The sequence below is a fragment of the Amblyomma americanum genome, chromosome 7, assembly GCF_052857255.1.
Source record: "Amblyomma americanum isolate KBUSLIRL-KWMA chromosome 7, ASM5285725v1, whole genome shotgun sequence".
Taxonomy (NCBI): domain Eukaryota; kingdom Metazoa; phylum Arthropoda; class Arachnida; order Ixodida; family Ixodidae; genus Amblyomma; species Amblyomma americanum.
In genome coordinates, this window is record NC_135503.1 from 45,210,178 (window position 1) to 45,232,526 (window position 22,349).

Genomic DNA, 22,349 nt, shown 5'->3' on the forward strand with positions numbered 1-22,349 from the left:
ATAACGACGTTCAAGATACATTTCCTTGCTTCACGGGGACTGCAGTAACAGCACAGCCGCTTATTGCTTGAAAATGATCTGGACATATCATTGCAGTTCAGAAACACTAAGACGGAAAGTCAAGAACAAGCGGGCTACATGGTGTAGCCTTTCGCTTCGCGGTGTGATGTGTGCATTTGCCACTTGGCACGTGTGGTGGCTGTGCACTGTTTCTTCGTAATAGAGTGGGCATCGTACCGGAGGCAGTCAGAGTTTACCAGACTCTTCGTCAACTGGTTGTCGATTTTGAGTTTCATGAGTGAAAATGGAGAATTGTTTGTGTTTACGGGCCCAGCAGTACCCGAGAGCGGAGAGTTTTCTTCGATTGCATCGAGCCTTCCCTGGTGAGTGACAGACGTATTATTTTTCAAGGAGGGGAGGGGGGGGGGCTGCGTTTTATTAGAAGATCGTGTCCATAATTTACCTGTGCGAGAACAGAGTACTCTTGTTCTGAACGCGTATAGTTAACGAGTACATCTTAGAAGGCGTCGGCCAAGTGCTGACCAGTGGTATCAAGCCACGGGTAGCTCACTTTCAGGGCACAAGCCGAGCGAGACTAGATAGGCCACATATTAAGGCGATAGCCTTTAATGGCTCATACTTGCGGTGACCCTCCGTCCATTACATTGCCACCCTATGTCACGTGGCGCCACGCTCGCGCCAGCTGCTCTTCTCTGTCGTGAAATGAATTCAAGCGCAGCAAATTCTAATCAGTGCAATTAGTCGCAAACGGCTTTCGCCTTCCCGCAGTTAAGAGATATCTACGTGCCCCCAACAAATTTTTTCCTCTTAAAATGTTGGCGCTGTACAACTACTATGGCACGAAACCAGTGGCCTTCAGCGATCACAGTGTTGTCTTTTTTACAATAGGTCGTAAACAATAAAGATGCCTTTCTCCTATGATTTGTTAAAGTTCAATTCTAAGCTTCTATAGAAGATGAGAATTTCGTAAGTTCAATTAAAGGAGTATAGACAGCTAATTTTGGTGGCATGTTTTGTTCTCCACAATGATGTGGAAGACGCTGCTATGCATGAATCACCACGACGTATTCGTCTATATACGACCTTTAAATAATTTATAGTCAAATTTTTCTGCCGTGATGTTTCGGATTCAACAGCCGAAAGCTGACTGTGATTACGAAGTGTGCTTATAGGTCATGCGTGCGATCTCTTTTTCATGCGTGAGGCATCGAAAAACTGCAATATAATCGCTGCTTTCGCATTCATTGTCATGGCGGCTCTTGAGGCGGGCTGGCTTTAGGCTTGTAGTGCGTTAAAACGATGAAGCAACTATTATATTACAATTATTTCATGCCTCACGTGATCTATAACCACATTTTAACGTCACAGTCATCATTCGGCTGTTGAAATCGAAACGGAAACAGCACGAGAAAGAAATTCGATTATAAATTATTTTGCGGTCGCAGGAGAATACCATGTGCTAATCTATATAGGACTCAACTAAGGTCTGACCATAAGCGATGTCCCTCACCAGCTTCTTGTGGCAGGTGAGCTAACCATCACTGTGATACCAGGAAGAGCACCACTCGGCTTGCGCTGCCATAATACCTGGCAATATCAGACGCGAGTGTTGCGTACCGCGTTGCGCAACCTGTCGGCGCTTTGGTTACGAGGAAGCTTGACAGTTCGTCCGAACTTATGCTAGTGTTACAGGGATCGTGAGAAAGTGCGACGAAATGTCTGACATCCTGAAGCAGACACACTGAGCGACAGCGAAAGGCCGCCATCTCCGGTTTCTTCACTTCAGGAATCGACGCACACTCACATCGTCATGGCAGCTACGAACAGCGCAGAGATCAAGCGAGCGTAGGAACGCGATTGTGACTCCGCTAAAATGCTTGATAAGACGGGCAGCAGCCAGCCGCCGGCTCGGTCGGCTCAGCTCCGTCGTTCGTACTAGAGTTTTTCAATCCATTTCTTTTTTTTACTGCACTGAAACTAGCGCGCGGTCTTTATGAAAAGACAACGCTGGGTTTTTTTTTTACACAAGAGCAACCAGTATTTATCATCATTTTATGTCACAAATTTTGCCACAGCTCACCTCTTTTGTTTCACTTCTTCAAACTGCCTGCTATCCTATATTTCCGCTACCCCAGCTCAGGTGCCGCCGATTAGTGATGGCAGATGCCGGGGTGAGCAAACATCTTTTACCTTCCTTTTTGTTATTTTAAATAAATAATCACTATATATATATTTATTGAATAACCACTTTTGGCACTGCGTGGAGATGTCGCCGATAACATGGGTCTATATTACAAATTGAGACAGCAATTTGAAGATTGGCTATTCACAATAACCTAATACCGTCAGTACTTCGCCCGCAAATGTTTTGCGTTGACAATTGCTTGCCACTGTAGTTAGTCCTGAAATCTGTCAATGAACATCTAGTATACAGGGTGTCCCAGCTAACTTCATCCAGGGTTTAAAAATACGCCGAGGCACTCTAAGACGACGCGACCAAATGCATGCTGCTGCTGGCTATTGCATGGAGGAAGTCCCACTATTTTTTGTATTGTGCTTAATTTCTTAATTAACCGAGATTAATTATCAAATTTCGCAAGCAACGGAGATAGGCGAAAAAGGTCCATGAAAAAATTGTAGAACGGTCCACGAAACTTATATTTGAACAGTTGTTGACCCTCCATCTATTACGTATTAGTTTTTTTTCTGCTCACTGCAAATGCCTGCGAAATACATAAAATACCACGTGACATGACCGCTTGCGCGCCCCGTGCAGTGTTCTCAAACTTTCCGTGTAGGAACTAACAGAAGCCCCGTGTGTTGCCCTTTAAAAGGTGACAGGGCAGCGACGCTGCAGCTTGCTGTGCAATTTACGCCAGCGGTATGGGCAACTACCCGCCACGGTGGCTCAGTGGTTAGGGCGCTCGACTACTGATCCGGAGTTCCCGGGTTCATGACCCGCCGCGGTGGCTCAGTGGTTAGGGCGCTCGACTACTGAGCCGGAGTTCCCGGGTTCATGACCCGCCGCGGTGGCTCAGTGGTTAGGGCGCTCGACTACTGATCCGGAGTTCCCGGGTTCATGACCCGCCGCGGTGGCTCAGTGGTTAGGGCGCTCGACTACTGATCCGGAGTTCCCGGGTTCATGACCCGCCGCGGTGGCTCAGTGGTTAGGGCGCTCGACTACTGAGCCGGAGTTCCCGGGTTCGAACCCGACCGCGGCGGCTGCGTTTTTATGGAGGAAAAACGCTATGGCGCCCGTGTGCTGTGCGATGTCAGTGCACGTTAAAGATCCCCAGATGGTCGAAATTAATCCGGAGCCCTCCACTACGGCACCTATTTCTTCCTTTCTTCTTTCACTCCCTCCCTTATCCCTTCCCATACGGCGCGGTTCAGGTGTCCAACGATATATGAGACAGATACTGCGCCATTTCCTTTCCCCCAAAAAACCAATTATTATTATTATTATCCCGGGTTCGAACCCGACCGCGGCGGCTGCGTTTTTATGGAGGCAAAACGCTAAGGCGCCCGTGTGCTGTGCGATGTCAGTGCACGTTAAAGATCTCTAGGTGGTAGAAATTATTCCGGAGCACTCCATTACGGCACCTCCTTCTTCCTTTCTTCTTTCACTCCCTCCCTTATCCCTTCCCTAACGGCGCGGTACAGGTGTCCAACGATATATGAGACAGATACTGCGCCATTTCCTTTCCCCCCCCAGAACTAATTATTATTATTATTATGGGCAACCTGCGCTGCCAAGGTGGCAATTGTTCCATTCGGTGACTCAAAACTGCTTTTGTCAGCCGCTTGGGCCGCTGCAAACGCGAGAACACATTCTGCGCGATTAGATACCCGCGTTTGGCTGACAGCATTCATTGCCTAGCTTCTCTCGGCGTAGCCCAGATAGCTGACGCACGGCACGTGCGCCTTCGACAGAGCGCGGAGGCTGACGCCAATAAGCGCCTGAAGGTGGCGCGGAAAAGTACTATACTTCTACCCAAAACTGCTTGCTCTTCTCGCTAGGCAGTGTGTTATGGCGCTGCAATCGGCACCGCAAACTTCAGCGCAAGTTCTCCATGCTTCCCTCGCGGCGCTTGATGATAGCGACAACCGGACGCAGTCCTTATCGCTTGCGTTCCCGTGATCGCACAGCCAGTGCGTGCGTAGGAGTCCTGTCACCTTTTAAGCAACTCTGCTAGATGACCTGTTCGCTGGGCGGAACGTTTGAGAGCGCTGCAATCGTTGTGCGCAAGCGGACGTGTCACGCGGTATTTTTTGTATTTCGCAGGCATCTGCAGAGAGCGAAAAAGAAAAAGCCGATACGTAATGGATGTAAAGTTTGACACTGTTCAGTGGGACGTTTCACGGATCGTTCTACAACTTTCTCATTGGACTTTTTCGCCTATCTTCGTTGCTTGCGAAGCTGGTTAATTAATATCGACTAATTACGCACTTGAGCCCAATAAGAAAATAGTGTGAGTTGCTCCATACAATAGCCAGCACCATGCATTTGGCTGCGTCGTCTTAGAGTGCCGAGGCATATTTTTAAACCCTGGCTAAAGTTAGCTGGGACACTCTGTCCATGTTTCGGCCCTGTTGGAACAGATGGTAGAATTTCTTTTCGGCGCAGCCTGGTTCTTTTGTCCCTCAGACAACGCGCGAAGGCTATCAAAAGATATAAATTAATGTTGGAAAAGCGCGTTGGCCACTCAATAAAGCCCATCCTTTCCTTCTGCAACCAATTTTTCATTGTAGATGAGTGCTTAGAGTCGCTTCTATATTGAAACGTATATACGAAGCCCAAAGCATAAGCTTTTCAATAATTCCATGATAAGCTTCTTTGGTCATGGTGCCTTGAATTCGATGAAGGATACGAATTGCACGATTGGAGAATCATCCCTGTGCAATGACTCATTAGGTTCCTGCCTTTGGTTTAAGTTTGTAAGTTGCTGGCGAGGTTCATTTCATGCGCATTTGGGGCGAAGTACGTGACGAATCCCATCACTCCCTCAGGACAAGAACCTAGATTCATGTAAAGAAATCACTATTTTCCATTGGTCGCCTATCCACACCAGGTGTCCTCTTGCCTACCCGTTAGTGGCAGCCGAATTAATTCAAGGATGTACGGCCTTTGAGCCGGGCTCCTCGTGTTTAGCTCGGCTACTGTGAAATGCATTGCAAGCTGGTAGTGTTTTATACCATAGTTGTAGCCACACATATTTGCCGCTTGATCAGCCTTGGTGACGCTCGGAACTCCTTGCATTCCGCCCACTGATCATAAAGATATGATGTAATAGGTTTAACCGTTTAATATGCAACTTGCAAGTGATCGAAAGTCAATTATGATTAAGAAGGTACGGAAAATGAATGCGGTGGGAAGCGCCTATGAAACGACGAAAAACGAAAAACAAACTGTAGGCGCACAGTTGTGCCCCCCCCCCCCCCCAAAACTCCTTGCAAACAATGATGACATTATTTAATCCAGATATACCCGGGAAAAGCAAATATGCATTTTATTTTCGTTATATTTTCAATTTATCAAAAAAGAACGGAAATATTGCATCTTTTTGTCCACTACTCCTTGTGTTACGAGCTACAAAGAGCGCCTGTAGCAGAAGTTTAGTTCTGTCGCCTTCAAGCCCTGTCTGCTTTGTATGCCTCTCCTGGTCAAAAGACGCGAGTCAATTCAACATTTTGCCATGTAAAAAAATGGTTGAGGTTCAACCAGGCTGAACCTAGTACTGCAGCGAAAGCAAAGCCGGAGGTATTTATAGCGAGGAATGGTATGACGCCATTGCTACGGCATCGCATGACGTCACATCAGGCGATTCGAATCTCAGTTCTAAAGGTCAAGGTAAAAAATCAAGGTCAAAAGTCAAGTGACCACTGGTCATCGGTCACGTGGTTGCTGGTCATTAATTACGACCATACCATACAGGCATATCATGGCTATGCGCAGCAAGACATTGTTAGTCTTGGGTGTGTGTGCTTGGTTTGACCTTGGTCGGGCTTCAAGGTCAAACATGAAAAGCGAGGCGAAACTCTGTAGTTTCGCTTCGAGTTGTAGACCTTGCGCTCTAAAAAAAAAAGAGCACTTCAAAAGGCACACACTTGAAGTCTCCTTTATTGCCCTTCAGCGCACTAACACAGATCCGGGTGGCGGTTGCATCCACGGCGTCCCAGGTGGCCCGCCTCGTCTTTGGGGGAATGGAATCCGCAAGTTCCTCAGCATACACACCATTTCACCTTCACCCGTTTCGACGTTGAGCGCCCGCAGACGGCAGACGCAATTGATGCCGCCGCACGACTCCCCGTCCCTCTTTCCATAGCACAGGTTCTAAACGAAAATAGGACACAAATTAAGCAGTGAAACTCAGCTGGAAAGCTGCTTTTTTTTTTCGTGAGGAGAAACACCTACAAAAAAAAAAATGGTTTTCACGGTGGGTTCACACCAAATTCCACCGATTTTTTTTTTCTCCATAAGGAAAATAAATGACACCGATAGATGTACCGGAATTCGCATAAAAAAAATTTGCAATTTTCCGACTCATGGCATGCGTGCAAAGTGCGGCGCGCGTGTGACCATTGACTGCCGAGTCTCCCCTCATCAGCACACGCGCGCCGCGAAGACAACTGACTTTTTGACTGTTTGTGTAAATAATGTATATAGTATATTTATTTTGCATTTATAGTGTTCACTTTTAATGTTTTTATGCAGTGTATATCTATTTTATGTAGTGTACTATTTACCTCCCCCCATGTCTTTCTTCTGTCCCCTCACCTCTTTTATTTCATTTCTCCCATCTGCCTGCTATCCTTTCTTTCCGCTGGCCCAGCTCAGGTGCCGCCGCACGTGATGGCAGATGCCGGGGCTAGCAAAAATCTTTTACCTTCCTTTTATGTTATTTTAAATAAACCACTACCACCACCACTCATGGCAGCACATGCAGTGGAGCACACGGTTTCTTTAATCTCTTTTGGTATGGTATGGAATAATATAGGTATGCTACAGTATTGTACGGCATGGTATGCTATGTTATGCTGTGGTACGGTATGGTATGGTGTGGGATGATGTGCTATGGTATGATGTGGATGGTGTTGTATGGTATGGTGTGATATAGTGAGGTCATCCCCCCACACTCTATACCCTCCTCCTTCCGTGGTAAACGTCCGGAGCGTGGATCCTGTGGCAGCCACTTTCCTGTCCCGCATCCCTCACACTTGTCAGGCCCTCCATCTTTCCCGGTAAGCATTCTGCGCGTAGTTCCCGCGGCAACCACCCCCCGGTTACGTGCTACAACTACAACGACACGAAATCCAGGGAGCGAGTGTGTAATAGCTATCGCTGTAAAAATATTAGCAACAGTGACAGATCACCAGAGCGGCGGAATGCCAACGAGCGGCGCTGCGGTTCAAGAACACGCCGATAACTAGAATGCCACGCCGTTCACAGTTCAGTCTAATGTTGAATTCCAGTGGCAGATCGAGAGCGCTCCGCCGGATCACAAACGGAGCGCGTACTTCAGGCGGAGATCACTCCCTCCCATTTTGCCAATGGAATGCATGCGCTCCCGCGGGGGCACTTCAGCGCAAGAATAGCTCCACGTTCAGGCAACATGGCGGCGCCCATCGAAGCGCGGCCTCTCGCTTCACCAGCGAATCGTCCTTTCCGCCACTCTGCCTCTCACGTTCACGGCAAACAAAAGGTGCACGAAGCTTTCGCTTTGTGTGATGATGCCCGCACCACAAAATTCTAGTGATGAAACGAGCCATATTTCCAGATTGCTTCCTTATTTACAGAGCTGCTAGGCTTAGAGAGTACGCGTCGTCTGACATCAGATAGCGCGGGAGGTTCAAACAAGTCAACGATTTTGGTCTAAAAAGCGGTCACAAAGAATTGACCGCGATGGAATTGACATCCTTTTAAGAAATTTTTTTGTTGTAACTTGTGCGGACGCGAACAAAACGAAAAATAGTTACATTTGGGAGAATTCAATTGAAAAGAAGACAAAAATGCTGCTTGTACTTTGCCCTGATCACCGCGTAGCGACGACAGGAAGGATGCAGCCGGTCATGACCGGAAGCAGACGCGGGAAAGTGAAACGTCGCGCGGGGTTCCGGTCAAATCTGCCGATTTCGGCGGAGCAAATATCGCTGCTCCACGGAGCGATCCGGGATCGACGTCTGATCCCGATCTGCCATTGGAACAGACAACTCGCACTCCCATTTTGCCATAGGAGTACTATTGCTCCCAACAGAGCAGAAAAACTTGATCCGGATCTTCCATTGGAATTCAACATAAGGAATGTTCAGCAGCCAACAAAACTACCTTTTTGTCTCTTTTGATAAAAGGCTTCCGTGCGATAAAACAGTAATAAAATATTAATAAAAATGAAGATACTGGAGCTCTCGACAGCTGCGCTACAGAAAGCAAAGCCATGGCAATGTCACGCATGGCCGGCCAACGCCAGAATCAGCGCAGCGGCACTACGATGCTGGGGAACCGGCGCGGTTGACGAAAGTTGTTCCCAGCCGACCTCCCCTTGCCGCAAACATGGGAACATCCAGGCATTGTTGCTCTGTCGTTATGAGCCTCCCGGTCCTGGTAAGCGGCTATAGCACCCCCTATGAGCCGTCCTTGAAAAGATGCAATGCATTTCGCTCTAGCACCTGCTCTCGACGACGAGAAAAACGAGGTATACCATTTTGTTAGCTGGAGACTGAGATATATTCTTCGGCCATAAACGCCGGTACTTTGTCATCATCATATCTACGCGTTATCCGTGCTCTTCCGTTAGCCCTTAGACTGCAGTTAATTAACTCAAGCCAATAAGGGGAAGAGCAAGATGGGTCTCACAAGTCCCACTGATGGTAGCACCTGCCATTGCTGAGCAGTGGCGCATCGCTTAACCTCTACACAACTGAGCCAGGAGTGATATGAGGACTCCCAGCGATCTGTAAATGTAAAGTAGAGAATGACCATTTCTACAAATATGTGCATTAACCCATTAACGCTATCACGTCGTACCCTTATGGCGGAGCTTGTCTGATTTCGCCGATCTTTGTCTAAAGCCCGCTTGACCATGAAAACTGAGCGTAGAACCGAAGGCGAAGGGAAAACCGAAGTGCTAGCTCGACTAGTTTCGCATTTGGCCTGACCACTCTAAATCGTCCGCCATTTTTTTCGACTGCAGCTGCGGGTTTACGGTGCCTTCGCGCTCGTTACAAGCGAGTGGTGCGGCCACAGTTGTACGTTGTATCTGAGATGCATCGTCATTAGTCTAATACACATTTTGATAGCACCACCCTCGTTCGTAACAACCGAGCATTCGTTATATCTGCGCCCATTATTGTGGGCTTACATGCCTAATTAGGCAACGCCCGCTACATACTAAATCGGCATACGTGTAACAGATGGCGCCACTTTAAATGCGATTGTATATTCTGCGTTATCGCACTTACATAAATCGAAAGGGCATAGATGATCACCATCGTCAATGTCGTCCATCATGAAAGGCAAATAAGAAATATATATATATATATATATATATATATATATATATATATATATATATATATATATATATATATATATATATATATATATATATATATATATATATATATATCCAGGGAAGAGAAAGAGCAGCGCTTGAACTATGAGTCACGTGAAGAAGCGACTGATGGCGGTGGCCCGGAAAGCCTCAAATGCAGGCCGCTAGACGGAGCGCACTTTCCTGCTCGAAGAACAGACGCTGGCGAAAATGGCGGCAGTTCCAAAAGGCGAGGAACCTGGCAGACCCATTGAAGGAGATTCGCCAGCTACATTTATTAGTCGTTTAAAATTCTCCACAACGGTCTCAGAATACATTTTATGGTTGCCGCTACTCTCGACTAGGAGTGCAAATATTTCTTCATGTCTTGAGAGCTAGACTTCTAGAAAAAAAATATTTACAGTGTTCCTCGCGCACTGCAAGGCGGCGGCACGCATTTGGTGGGGCGAACGACCACGACCCACTGGCATTGGTGGCGCAGCTCTGAAATGTACAGAACAAGACACACATACACACACAAAAATGATTAGTGTTGGCGACACACCCCACAGAGTATGTTTCCATATGAAAACAAGCCATAGATTACGTTGCAAAGGTGCTGTCCCCGAGAGATCGCACAAGCATGTCCGATCGACATTTTTGATTTACACGGAAAATACAGAATTATGGAAGTGCATTAGGAAGAGCATATCCGAGGTTATAGTATGAAAAAAAAAATTCCTTTCCGGAAAAAAAAATCGCGAAGTCAATTTCATGGACGGGCCGATTTTCCGCAATTCGCGAATCCTAAACTTTGGACCGCTGTAAGCAGAAACTGTTTGCACCCAGCTGTGCAGATATTTTTGTGACAACACACTATGTACAGCATAATGAGGCGATGGGTATAATTTTCTCTCCGGATGGGTGTCGAGTAAAAAAAATGTAAACACGTCACATTTTGAGAAATTGTTCAAACTATGGAAGGCTATATCTCCAAAAATTTTAAACCTAGAGATACCATAAACTTATAGATATGATTTTGCGCTCTGCTGGCAACCATCATACTCATTTTGCAGTGCTTGGTAGGATTTCTTCTGCACTCGATTGTGAGCAAAACGCGTGCGTTGCCAAATTTTGAAAATTACAGATATATGCCATCTTAAATTCCTTTCTAACTTTCAGAAATGATGTCTCAGAACACTCTGAATCGCATATGCTTAAAAAATACGTTACATTAATTCTGTATTTCTAAACTTACGAAGTAGCGAAAGGGACCCTGCTAGCAGGATTGCTGCTAACAGTGAGGCAACGAATTAGAGCGGTCGAGTCCCAACTTGAAAGGACTGTAAGTGATAAATGAGTATGGAAGAACTACACTTTGACTTTAAGGAGCCCCTAAAAACTATTAAAAATTTCCCGGAGATATTCGCTTATATTTGCAGCTTCATACCACTTTATTTAAATAAGTGACGCAGCATGAAGTGTTACTTCACCAAGGACTGAATTATGAAAGTGACACGTTCGTAATATAGCAACTCTAACAAAAAAAATACCTCAGCATAAGCTTTCGACGAAACGTTTACACTATATTCCCTTCTTTTTCCAGTGGATCTTTGCAAAATCTGTTCGCTGTAAAGCGTATAGCATACTCCCTCTGATCAGATTGGACACAAATGTGAGGCGTTAAAATTGGGTAGCTTAATCAAGTTAAATAGAATTTAGCAGCAGCACAGGATAACACAACACGGTACCACAGCAGGACACGGCGCGGCCGGCTCGGACGGCACGGCACGGCACGGCACGGTGCGGCGCGGGCGCCAAGCACAGAACAATGTTCAGCGGTACAGTCGGCGATGGCCTTTAAACAGCCCGGAGCGTGCGCTCATCAATCGCAAGTGCGGCATAGAAAAATCGTGTTCATTACAGAACATTGCTGTATGTGCATTCGCGTCCCAGATAGAAGGCAGACATGTGCAAAGTAGGGAGCTTCGTAGCGCGGTGTTACCTCGCAGGGGCGTAGTGAGGTTCGTGGTGTGCGTTGGTTGGAAGGGAAAATTTGCCTTGGTTATCCGGCTTCGTTCAGGTGGTGTCAAAATCTTTTGAGGTAGCGTTATGCTCCCTTGTCTATATCCATGTTTTACAGCGAGGTTATCGCTTCTTATAACCAGAAGGATAAGAATGGGGTGGAGCGCATATGGCAGGTTCTCTTAGATCATGAATGGCAGTTTAAAGTTGGTACCTGCCATCGCCGACTGTCGCCCAGAAGATTGTTAGAACTGTGCTGGCGCCCATGCCGCGCCGCGCTGCGCCATGCGGTGCCGTGCCCTGCCGTGCCCTGCTGTGTTGTGTTATCCTGTGCTGCTGGTAAACTGAATTTCATTTCATCAATCTCGCGAATTTTAGCGCTTCACACTTGTGTCCTGTCTGATTAGAGGTAGTATTAGGTATATACGCTTTCCGGCTAACAGGCTTTGCAAAGATCCACTGGAAAAAGAAGGAAATATAGTGTAAGCCATTCGCTAAACTTAAAGTCCAGGTCTTTTGTTTTGTTAGTGTTGCTACATTACTAACACATCACCTTCATAATCCAGTCCTTGGTGAAGTGACGGTTCTCGCTGTGTCAATTCAATAAGATACAACATGAAGTTGTAAGTAAATAGCGGATATTTGTGAGAAAATTATTTTAATAGTGCTTAGTGCCTCTTTGAAGTCAAAGTGCAGTTTTTACATGCTCATTGACCACTTAAAGTCGTTTCGAGTTGGGACCAGACCCTTATAATTCGCTGCCTTAGTGGTAGCAGCAGTCCCGCTAACAGGGTCACTTTCGCTACTTTGTAAGTGTAGAAATACAAAATTAATGTAATGTATTTTAAGCATATGCGATTCAGAATGCTCTGAGACACCATTTCTGTAAGTAATTGAAGATGACATTTTTCTGTAATTTTCAAAATATGGCAACGCACGCGTTTTTCTCCCAATCGAGTGCATTTTCAAACATAGAAGGAATCTTACCAGGCAGTCCAAAATGAGTATGAAGGTTGCCAGCAGAACGAAAAATCATATCTAAAAGTTTAAGGTTTCCAAGTTTCAAATTTTTGGAGATATAGTCTTCTATAGTTTCAACATTTTCTCAAAACGTGTCTTGTTTACGTTTTTTTAATCGGCACCCATCTTGAGAGACAAAATTGTATTCATGGCCTCGCTACGTTGTACGTGGAGTGTTGACAGTAAAACACCTGGACAGCTGTGTGCAAACAATTTCTTTTATAGCGAAAAACCGGCCAGTTCTCGTTGGCTTCGTGAATTTTTTGTTTTCGGAAACGGAATTTTTTTTCTTTTTCGAAAAGTAAGTTCGGATATGGTCTTCAGGTGCACTTACATTGTTAGATCTTTTTGTTGAACTTAAAAATCTCTTTCGGACATGCAGTTCAATCTCTCGTGGACCGACCCAGAAGCGAAATGATGAAATGAAGCTGCAGTTTTTCAGGCAAATATGCTGTGTCCTTACAAGCTGACTGTGACCAAATGCAGGTGCAATAAACATGCGGAGTACTGGCTACATGAGCGGCGCAGCTTTTTAAGAAGTGCACTCATAAGAAAGATTGTAATAAAAAGGTAGAAAGCGCAGCAGTTAAAAAGCTCGACATGAAGCTCGACAAAAAGGAAGAATTTTCGTTTCTTGCGAAAATAGCTGCAGCAGGCGCTGTCTGCATTGACTGCATTAGCGGATTCGGACTACGACACGTGGTAGGGCGCACTAGAGGAAACTTCGTTCCGTTTATTGTTTAGGTCCGTTAATTGTTTCTTATCATTATTCAGATGTTCCGACAAGATGTTAGACTGGAATCTGACTAGCTACTGTCACTCAATGCACAACGTTTTCATTTTCTGCGCTAAAGCAAAGCTGTAATGATTGAAAATCCTTTTTTACTCACTTGGAGGCGACAACGAAGACCATTAAAACGAGAAGGCAAGCAAGCATCATCCTCATCTCGGCCGGTTGCGCGGTTTTGGTCCAATTAAGGAGATTTATCTCTGGCGATAAGTCCGTAGACTACGGATAGTGTACATGCGCATAGGAAAATGAGAAGGTTAGTGGTGGTAATGTATTCTTCATGTCGAGATTGGTTCTTGGGTTGAAGTAATTTAAGGACGGAATACTCCCATACAAACGCTGGGGATGCCTGCTAATCTGTTGACCTCAAGGGGGAAAAAATGCACATTAGAAATTATTAACCTCCTGCAGAATAAAATCTAGGACGTAAAATAAAAACAAATAAAAGGGGATAAAAAATCTATTACGTACATATAACTATATGACCTCACCAGAGCTTTGTCTTGTCAGTGATGGTGTATTCTTGATGGTAACAAAAAATATTGGATGGGAGCGAATAAGTTTGTATATATAGACGGGCGCCGACATTGCGGAGAATACTTAGTCTGCAACGAACAAGAACGAAAGGGAATTAATTTAAAAAAAATATAGCCAGGAGAAGATTTAAAAACAATTTGATGAAACCATTTTTCATTATTTCAGTAATACTGCTCACGTGATTACGATTTTATTCTGCGAGGAAAAGAACGGAATATCATTTAGGCGGCTTTATGTCCTATCCGTTAATCGAATCGCTAATGCGAGGAAAAAATCTCAAGTTTTTGCATGTCGTGCAAAAGGAGAAACGTGATTGAAAGACCGAATTATTGAGAAAAAAAAAAGGAAAGCTTAGAAGCTCGCATAATTGTTTCCAAGCACTCCTAACACAGTTGTCAGCTTCGTTGTGCTTTTGCTGTGCCACCATCTTGCTGAATTCGTTTTGCGACGCGAAAGACTTTCGCAGGGGCGGTACGGGATCGCCTGTGGTAGTGTCTTGCATGCCAACCACAGCTGTTGATTAATTCATTGTATCAGATTGACTTTCTTTCCGGAGAATGAAAAGAACAGAAGAGGCTGCGGGAAAAGCTGGAACGTTCAGCTGTAATGTCTTTGGCCTGCGTATAGCAACAACAGCCAAGCAGAACAGAGGAATAATGGTGTGATTAGCTACACGAGCTCTCTTTCCTTTCGGGGGTGCTTAAAAAGACGCTTAAAGGCGCCGTCATGATACATTTTTTTCTCATGACCAACTGCCACTATTGTATTGAATTCGGAGCTAGTGAGTCTACTGAGGAATATTGGTTGCAGGTTTCTGAGAATGGACTCCGTGAAATCCGTTCTCTCTTTAAGTCTACAGTGGTTGCTAGAAAAAAACTTTGCCGAACTTAAGAGTGAATATGTTCGCACGGAGTTTTGCAGGTCATTCGGACAGGCCCGCAAGCAACGGTTATTGTGGGCAGAGGAGGGCAACCTCATGAAGTTTCGACCTCATGAGGTCGACCTCAACCTCAAAATGACCTCAACCTCACGTCGTGAGGTGAGGTTGAGGTGAGGCCGGCAACGGCTCGAAATTTTGTGAGGTCAGCAAATCAGACCTCAACCTCGCGCGTGAGTTTGAGTTTGAGTGAGGTCGAAATTTTGAGGTCGAGACTTTTTGCAGTTGCCGCGGCTTATACCCCTGTCACACGGCCAGTTTCAATCACCCTCGAGTCGAGCATCTTCGAGATTCTCAATCGCCATCGAACTCGCCGCTGCTACACAGCAAATCTCAATGACCATTGAAATGGTTCTCGTGTCTTACGCCACGGATGTGTGGCGCCACAATCGCTACTTTGGATTTTGCAAAAATAACAAAAATATTTGATAAATGTATACTAAATGCTGAAATACATGCATACGCGAAAGTCGTTCAAAACCATTTTAATGGCCCGTACGCGACGGACATATGCAGACACTGCTGTAGCCACTCTAATACAAGACGAGCCAAAACCAAGCCAGTCCAACTACGTCGGAGCGCTGCTTCGTCAGGCTTAAGACCTGGGAAATCGCCATGATATCTGAAAAACAAGAGCTATTTGTCTCTTGAAACCTTATGCGAGGGTAAGAATGGGCAAATCGAAGGCGAATACAACAGCTTAGAACACGATATTGCTTTGAGGGATTAGCGACGAAGCTGTTATCGCTGTGAAGCGGGCGGGCAGGGTGCCGGCATGTTGTCAACGTTAAGTACGCAAGCAACGCAAAGACTGCAACGCAAAATTAATGCGCTTAATGCGCTTAAAACCAGTCTAATATAATTTTAAAATAATTTTACAGGCTGCTTACATTAAATTTTATGCGAATAATGTTTGTTCATGTTTTTTCACCGTGAATGTGTCGTGTACGAAAGTGCGCTTGGCGCCGCTCGAAGCAACGCTAGCAACCTTGGGCAGCGCTCGAAGGCCCTCGACACCTCGATGAGTTCTGCGCTACTCCGTTGACTCGATAGGCTATTGACTCGATCGCCATTGAAACTGCCCGTGTGGCAGCGCTCGATCGCCTTTGAGTCGATAGACTATCGGTTCGAGGGCCCTCGAAATGCCCGTGTGACAGGGGTATTACTTCGACGAGTGCCGCTTCCGAAGCGGAGTCGGAGCGCACCACCGCAGTGCTCATGCAGTGGCGCTTGGTGTTCGGTTTCCCCGTTTTAGTTAACCGGATGCCACAGTCCGCTCTTAGCTTTTGGTGCTGAGCCTTAATGTCCGTTCAGCCCGAGCCGACAGGAAGGCGGACCCCTCGGGTCTTCCTGGAAGGAGTGCTGCTGTCACAGCACGCCCCCCCCCCCCCCTCTCTCCCCCTTCCCCTGCTGACGTAGCTGTCGTAGCTGCGTCCCGGTCGGCTCAAACTCCCGGGAGCGCGCAAAGCACGTAACTCACGTTGACCCGTGGTAGATTTGCCTGATTTCGCAAACAAATAAGTTCAGTCCAGCAAGCACGCTATAAATTCGTCGCAGAGCGGATGGCCCAAAGCAAGACTGCTTCGTGGCCATGCTCGTTGCCGGCGCTGACGTCATGGCTCTTGCCTTGCAGTCGAGTAAAGGGATCCTGCGGTACATTACCATCGCCACCTGGAGGGAAGTGGCGTAAACGGGGGAGCGTCTTGACTTCCCAAGAACATCAACGTCATCATCATTAATTTTAATTTTACCTGCTATTATTCCTGTTTCCCCGCAGAATTATTGTCTTCGGTTGCTGGTAATGTTCTATATTTATTAAATATTCTGGAAACTTCATTTGATAGCGGTATATCGACTTCCCCGGGCTCATAAAGATACACTATTATCATGGTCATCATGATCGCCATCACCTCGAGGGTCAACGGCATGTGTGGTTGCATGATCGTTGCAGTATGTCACAAATCAGAACTGGCGTGTTTACTTACTGGACAATCCGAATATCATTAATGTGGACCGAGCTGTGGGCACTCTTTGTAATGCGTCATGCGCGCATGTGAAGTAACGTGGGATCCATATGGACCTTGAAATGGTGGTGGGGGGGGGACACGGTATGACGTCACATAACATCTTCGTCACGTGACTAGGTTTGACGTCACATTACATTGCTGTCACGTCACGTGTCATTACGTCACACTCTTCCGATGTTATCACTAATACTAATTAGTCTTAGCATTACCTAATTATATTAAGAAGCATTGGTTGGGCTCTTGATCAATGTATGTTGATTAGCATAAATTAATGATGTGATGTCATCATATTCGTCACCTTACGCGTCAGCTCGGGACGTCACATGGTGCCGTTTCTTTCAGGCACTTTTTTGCGGATATGACCTTGAAACTGAGCCATCTAATGCTTTCGCATTAATGAAAGAAGCCGCTCGCTTCTACACAGACATAAATAAAACATGCCTCTTTTGGTGTACTACAGTCGCAGCTTGTTTTCGAAGGCAGCATACAAAGGACTGAAAAGAGCGTTTGCTGGGTGGCAAAATTTTCATCTACGCTGAGTGCTCCCGCTATGCCGGAGAGGGCTAAAAAATCTAAATATACTGATACGCGTCTGCGTAGCCATCACAATGGAAAGCACATCGACGACCAGTTTCTCTATATACGCAATTCTCAAGCCTAAGAGGAGTATCGTGAATACCCTCCTCCCCATCCAGCCCTCCTAATTTCTGGTAGATGGTGTAGAAGGTCTGTGTTTATCAATTGCCGGTTCGTGCGTGAATGAGCGAGAGGCTTCCAATACGAACAAGTATACGCGAAGCAGGTTGCCGAATACTGACACATATAAAGTACTCACCGACGTACAGGTGGTAACCGCGTATGGGACACCCCTGCCCGCAGGCCATACATTCTCTGAGGGTTCATCGCACATTATAAGCTTCTCCTATTGCGTGCGCATCAATAGTGCCTGTACACACCTTATTAAATAAATACAGACTGCTTAGTGCCGATATTGTAATAACTGGTAATCACAATTTTACCATTATAATTTTGGCTTTCCTGTATCGCAGGGTTCTCAGAACTGTTTTTAACTGAAAAACTTCTTAATCGTTCTTTTTTTGCTTTTTTTTGCTTTCTGAGGTCGACCAGCCGACCTCAACATCAAAATTTTAGATTGAGCTGATGTTGAGTGAGGTCGCAAGTGGCCCCAGGAAAAGTGAGGTGAGGGCGTCTCAGGAGACCTCAACCTTAACTGATGAGGTTGAGGTTGAGCGAGTTCAGCAATTTTTTTTTTTTTGAGGTTGAGGTGAGGTCGAGATTTTCGAGGTCAAATGTTCTCCTCTGACTGTGGGGTAGGGAGGAGAAGCCTAAGGTAGCGTTAAACGTTAAAGGCACTAGGAAACGATATTTACCGACGTTAAGTAAAGCAGACGAGCAAGAGGTGTTCCATCACTGGTCATCCTACCGCAAGAAGTTTTGAGCTAGCTTCAGTACCCCCTATTTAGTATCGCCGATTTAGAACTACGCTCCACCTCTCCCTCCTAAAATCATGCACTTCGGCGCACCCGAAAAAAAAAAACGAACAAAACAGGCTGGTACTGCGCACCGCACGCGAAAACGTCACGCGTCCTCACCCAATTTGTTTACTTACGGTGGCAGCACCCGCTTATCCGCCCTATTCGGCGCAATCGCTTGCGGACGTTACACCGCTGGTATTGCGAGCGCACCATGGACCGGGATCTCAAGGCGCGGTTTCTGCTAGTCCGGCGGAGTGGGTGAGCCGGTTAACATGATTTCAACTACTTGTTTATTTAAGAACCACACGGAATGATCATTGGACGGCTTCCCTGTCTTCCCTGGCTTCCCGTTCTATGAATATAATCCTTTGGCCTCTTTTTCAGGTGTTTCAGGTGACAGCTACGTCACCTGAGATTGAGCCAATTGCAGTGGACTACAGTGAACACAGCACATACCTGTACAAACGACCAGCTTCCTGGCGTGCACTTAACAATACTTTATCTACTTGTTTGTTTAGGTGAGAAGTTACCTTTGGTTCTTTTTAATAATAATAGTAATTGATTTTTGGGGAAAGGAAATGGCGCAGTATCTGTCTCACATATCTTTGGACACCTGAACCGCGCCGTAAGGGAAGGGATAAGAGAGGGTCGGGGTCTCCGGAATTATTTCTACCACCTGGGGATCTTTATCGTGCACTGACATCGCACAGCACACGGGCGTCTTAGCGTTTTTCCTCCATAAAAACGCAGCCGCAGCGGTCGGGTTCGAACCCGGGAACTCCGGATCAGTAGCCGAGCGCCCTAACCACTGAGCCACCGCGGCGGGTTTGGTTCTTTTTGAAATCAATTTTCAGTGCGCTAGCACTTCTATTGGCTATTCTCCGCATTTATCCTTTGTGTGTTTGTCTTTTTGTTTGTTTGTCTGAAGCCGGTTTTGTGCCAGGCTGCTCACCTGCCCACTGTGTCAGGCGGCAGTTCGCTTATTCGTGTGAGGCTGCTCGCGAAGAGCAATCTGGATCGCAACCCAAGTCCCACCGATAGCAGCAGCTACCATAGAAGGGCAGTGGCGCATCGCTTGACCGCGGCACCACTGCACCAGGAGCGTTAGGAAGACTCCCAGGGATCGATGAATGTAGAGAATGACTAGTTCCGGATATATGGACATTAACCCATTATCGCTGTCCGAACAACTGTCATCCGTGAACACCACAACCGAAGGGAAAACCGAACTGCTAGCGCATATGATTCGCATGTGGCATAACTACGTGAATCGACCATCATTTTTTCCCTTCTTTTCGCACCGCCGGACTGCAACAGTCTTCTTCCAAAATTTCAACTGATTGTATTGCATGTTTGAAGGCAATCAGGCATGGTTGCTTATTTTTTGAATGCATTGGATGTGGCAAGCAGCATCCTGTCGGGAAATGCTCGGGTGTGACGAAAAAAAAATTTAAAAAATGTCTGCATTTGAGGTAGACGCACGATCTTGTCCTACCTGTATTACTAGTAAGTCTCGGTCTAAACGGAAGAATAGCAGTGAGTCCATTATCGGCCAATCATTGGACGAATCCGCGGAGCCATGTCTGGTAGATGTCATGGCGAAATTAAATGATGCACTTCCTCGACTAAACAAATTAGAACAGAAGCAGAAGGAACAACTAGCAAAGCATGAGTCGACGCGAGACAGCATTGTAAAGCAAAGGGAAAGAGTCGAGTCAATTGAAAAATCACTGCAGCTGGGTTCATCCAAGCATAATGACGTGCTCGGAACTGTGGGTTCCCAGAAAGAAGACTTAAAAGACTTAATCTCAAGGAAAGAGCAAGTGACTTGGAAGCTCAGCTATTCGACAGAACCGCTCAAATTTCTCTGCTAGAAGCCGCTGTTGATAAATTAATGCTGTATTCAAGGAAAAATAACTTTGAAATTCATGGCGTAAAATCAAGCCCTGGCGAGGTTCTCAGGGCAGCTGTTGGATCCCTTACTGTAAAGCTGGGATTGGATGTCGCCCGTCATGATGAAACCGAGGCAATTCACTGCATTAAAGGCAACTCAAAGATAGTTCCGCCTATTTTGGTAAGGTTCACAAGGCGAGAGATTAAGGAAAAATGGATGAAAAAAAAAGGAGTGTGCTCATCGACGGCGATATTTATCTGAACGAGAATATAACACCAGCTCTAAAAAAAGCATCTCTGGCTGACGAAAACTCGAGCAAAGGTAATGAATTATAGTTTTATCTGGCTTTGAAACTAGCGGATATTTTAAAGAAGGTTGGAGGGTGCATCGTTAATCCACATGAACACAGAAGAAGACGAACAACTTAACATGGAAAACAAAATGTGTGGTGCAGCACAAAGAGGCTCACTCAGCCGCCACAAAAGAAGTTATTTTTATAAGCAGACTTCGTATGCTTCCAGTAAGGCATGTTTGAACAGAGAACAATTACAACTTGGGTTTAAACATGGAAATACTCATAATTAGAGATGACTTGTTCAGAACTGGCTTTCTGACGCCGAGTGATTCGATATCCCCAGTTGCCAATGGAAAAGGACGTATTTCATGTTTACACGTGAATGCTCAGTCATAACGAAACAAAGAAGACGTAATCACATTGTTGGTTGATAGTTTTACCTTTCACTTTCATGTAATAATGATTAATGAAACGTAGTACCACGATGAAAGTGAAGTGCCAAATGTGCCTGGCTACTTGTGTTTTTTTTCTTTTTTTTCAGAAATACAGGTGATGGTGCCATGCTGCTAATCAAGAAAACTTGATTCTGATGTCACTACCCTGTCAAAAATGACACCAGACTATGAAATCCTGGCGATAAAAAGCCAATTTGGCATTCTCTCAACTGTTTACCGGCTACCGAGCTGCAGTGTGGATACTTTTTTCTCGTTTGTTGATGCACATTTGTGTTGGATTAACGGCAATAACTTGGTCTCCATTATAGGTGGCGATCTGAACATAGATCTTTTGAGTCCGTCATACCATAAGGCCAGCCTGAACGCCTGTTAAAGCCCATGTAGGCGTGAATGTTACTTTGCATCCAACTCGCATTCGGCTGAATGCATCAACGCTGGTCGACGTCTTTATCAAACTCCAAAAATACATCTATTTATTCCGGAGATTTACCTATGTCCTAAATTTCTCTTCCCAAATAAATGTTTTTACTACTACTACTAGCTGTGCACATGAGTGATAATTTACCAGTTTGTTTGGTGCTTAGATGTGATCTGCTGCAAAAGAACCATTAAGATGCTACATTCAGAAAAATGAACACACCGCAGCTGATTGCCTTACGCAATCGCAAGTCTACTTTGTCATCTCACAACCACTTGCAGCAAGCACGAGAACGGCACAGCGAAAGGTTAAAAGGGCGCTGAGACATCTTTTTCAAAGCCAATTATCCTAATTGAAGGGATTCATCATGCGTTCCACACACGAGTACGAGACTATTGATTGAAAATTCGTCATGCATGCGAAAGTTATTCTATTTAGAAAAGTTCAGAATAAAAAGATAGACGAAAGTGCATTTCACTCGCACAGTACTGAGATTGGGAGCTACCAATCAGAACCGCGCCTAGCACATGCGCAACGGAAGCTTGCATGCAGTCGCTGCGTTGCCACTGCAGACCACAGCCGCGCATTTTGACGGCGGGCAGCGCCCCCTTCCCAACCGTGCCCCCTGTTCGGCTTTTCTCTTCACATTTTTTGACCGAGTTGTGTGGACCGGAATTTCTTTCGCTGCCTTCTCGGTGGGGTTTGAACAGCAGCGCTCGCGTTCACGAATGTTTGAAGCGAAATGGATAGTGGCGCCTCCTAGCATGGTTTTCGTTCAATTTCACTTTTTTATTCAATGCTACAGCATTACTAGGCTATGTCGGCAGCTGACGTGTCCGCAAAAAGTGGGCGCAAAATGTGGAAGAAAAATGTGTCGGCTTATGTGACGTCATCAGCTGGTGGC

At 45.8% G+C, this 22,349-nt stretch overlaps 1 protein-coding gene and 1 long non-coding RNA gene across 3 annotated transcripts; one reads left to right on the forward strand and one right to left on the reverse strand.

Annotated features, from left to right (window-relative positions):
- Nucleotides 1–1,472: 1,472 nt before the first annotated feature.
- Nucleotides 1,473–21,305, forward strand: LOC144097086 (uncharacterized). Its single transcript, XR_013306902.1, has 3 exons — nt 1,473–1,547; nt 18,768–18,901; nt 21,114–21,305. It is a non-coding gene; the product is annotated as an uncharacterized LOC144097086 (long non-coding RNA).
- On the reverse strand, nt 6,116–13,978 carry LOC144097085 (uncharacterized). Of its 2 annotated transcripts, XM_077629876.1 has the most exons (4): nt 13,878–13,978; nt 13,487–13,605; nt 9,974–10,055; nt 6,116–6,355 (listed from the first exon to the last, which is right to left on the reverse strand). In XM_077629876.1, the coding sequence occupies exons 2-4, from the start codon at nt 13,540–13,542 to the stop codon at nt 6,152–6,154; spliced, it is 342 nt and encodes a 113-aa protein (XP_077486002.1). In that variant the 5' UTR covers nt 13,543–13,605; nt 13,878–13,978; the 3' UTR covers nt 6,116–6,151. The 2 variants fall into 2 exon arrangements, with proteins under 2 accessions (XP_077486002.1, XP_077486001.1); XM_077629875.1 differs by lacking the exon at nt 13,878–13,978 and having other exon boundaries at nt 13,487–13,770.
- Nucleotides 21,306–22,349: the final 1,044 nt, after the last annotated feature.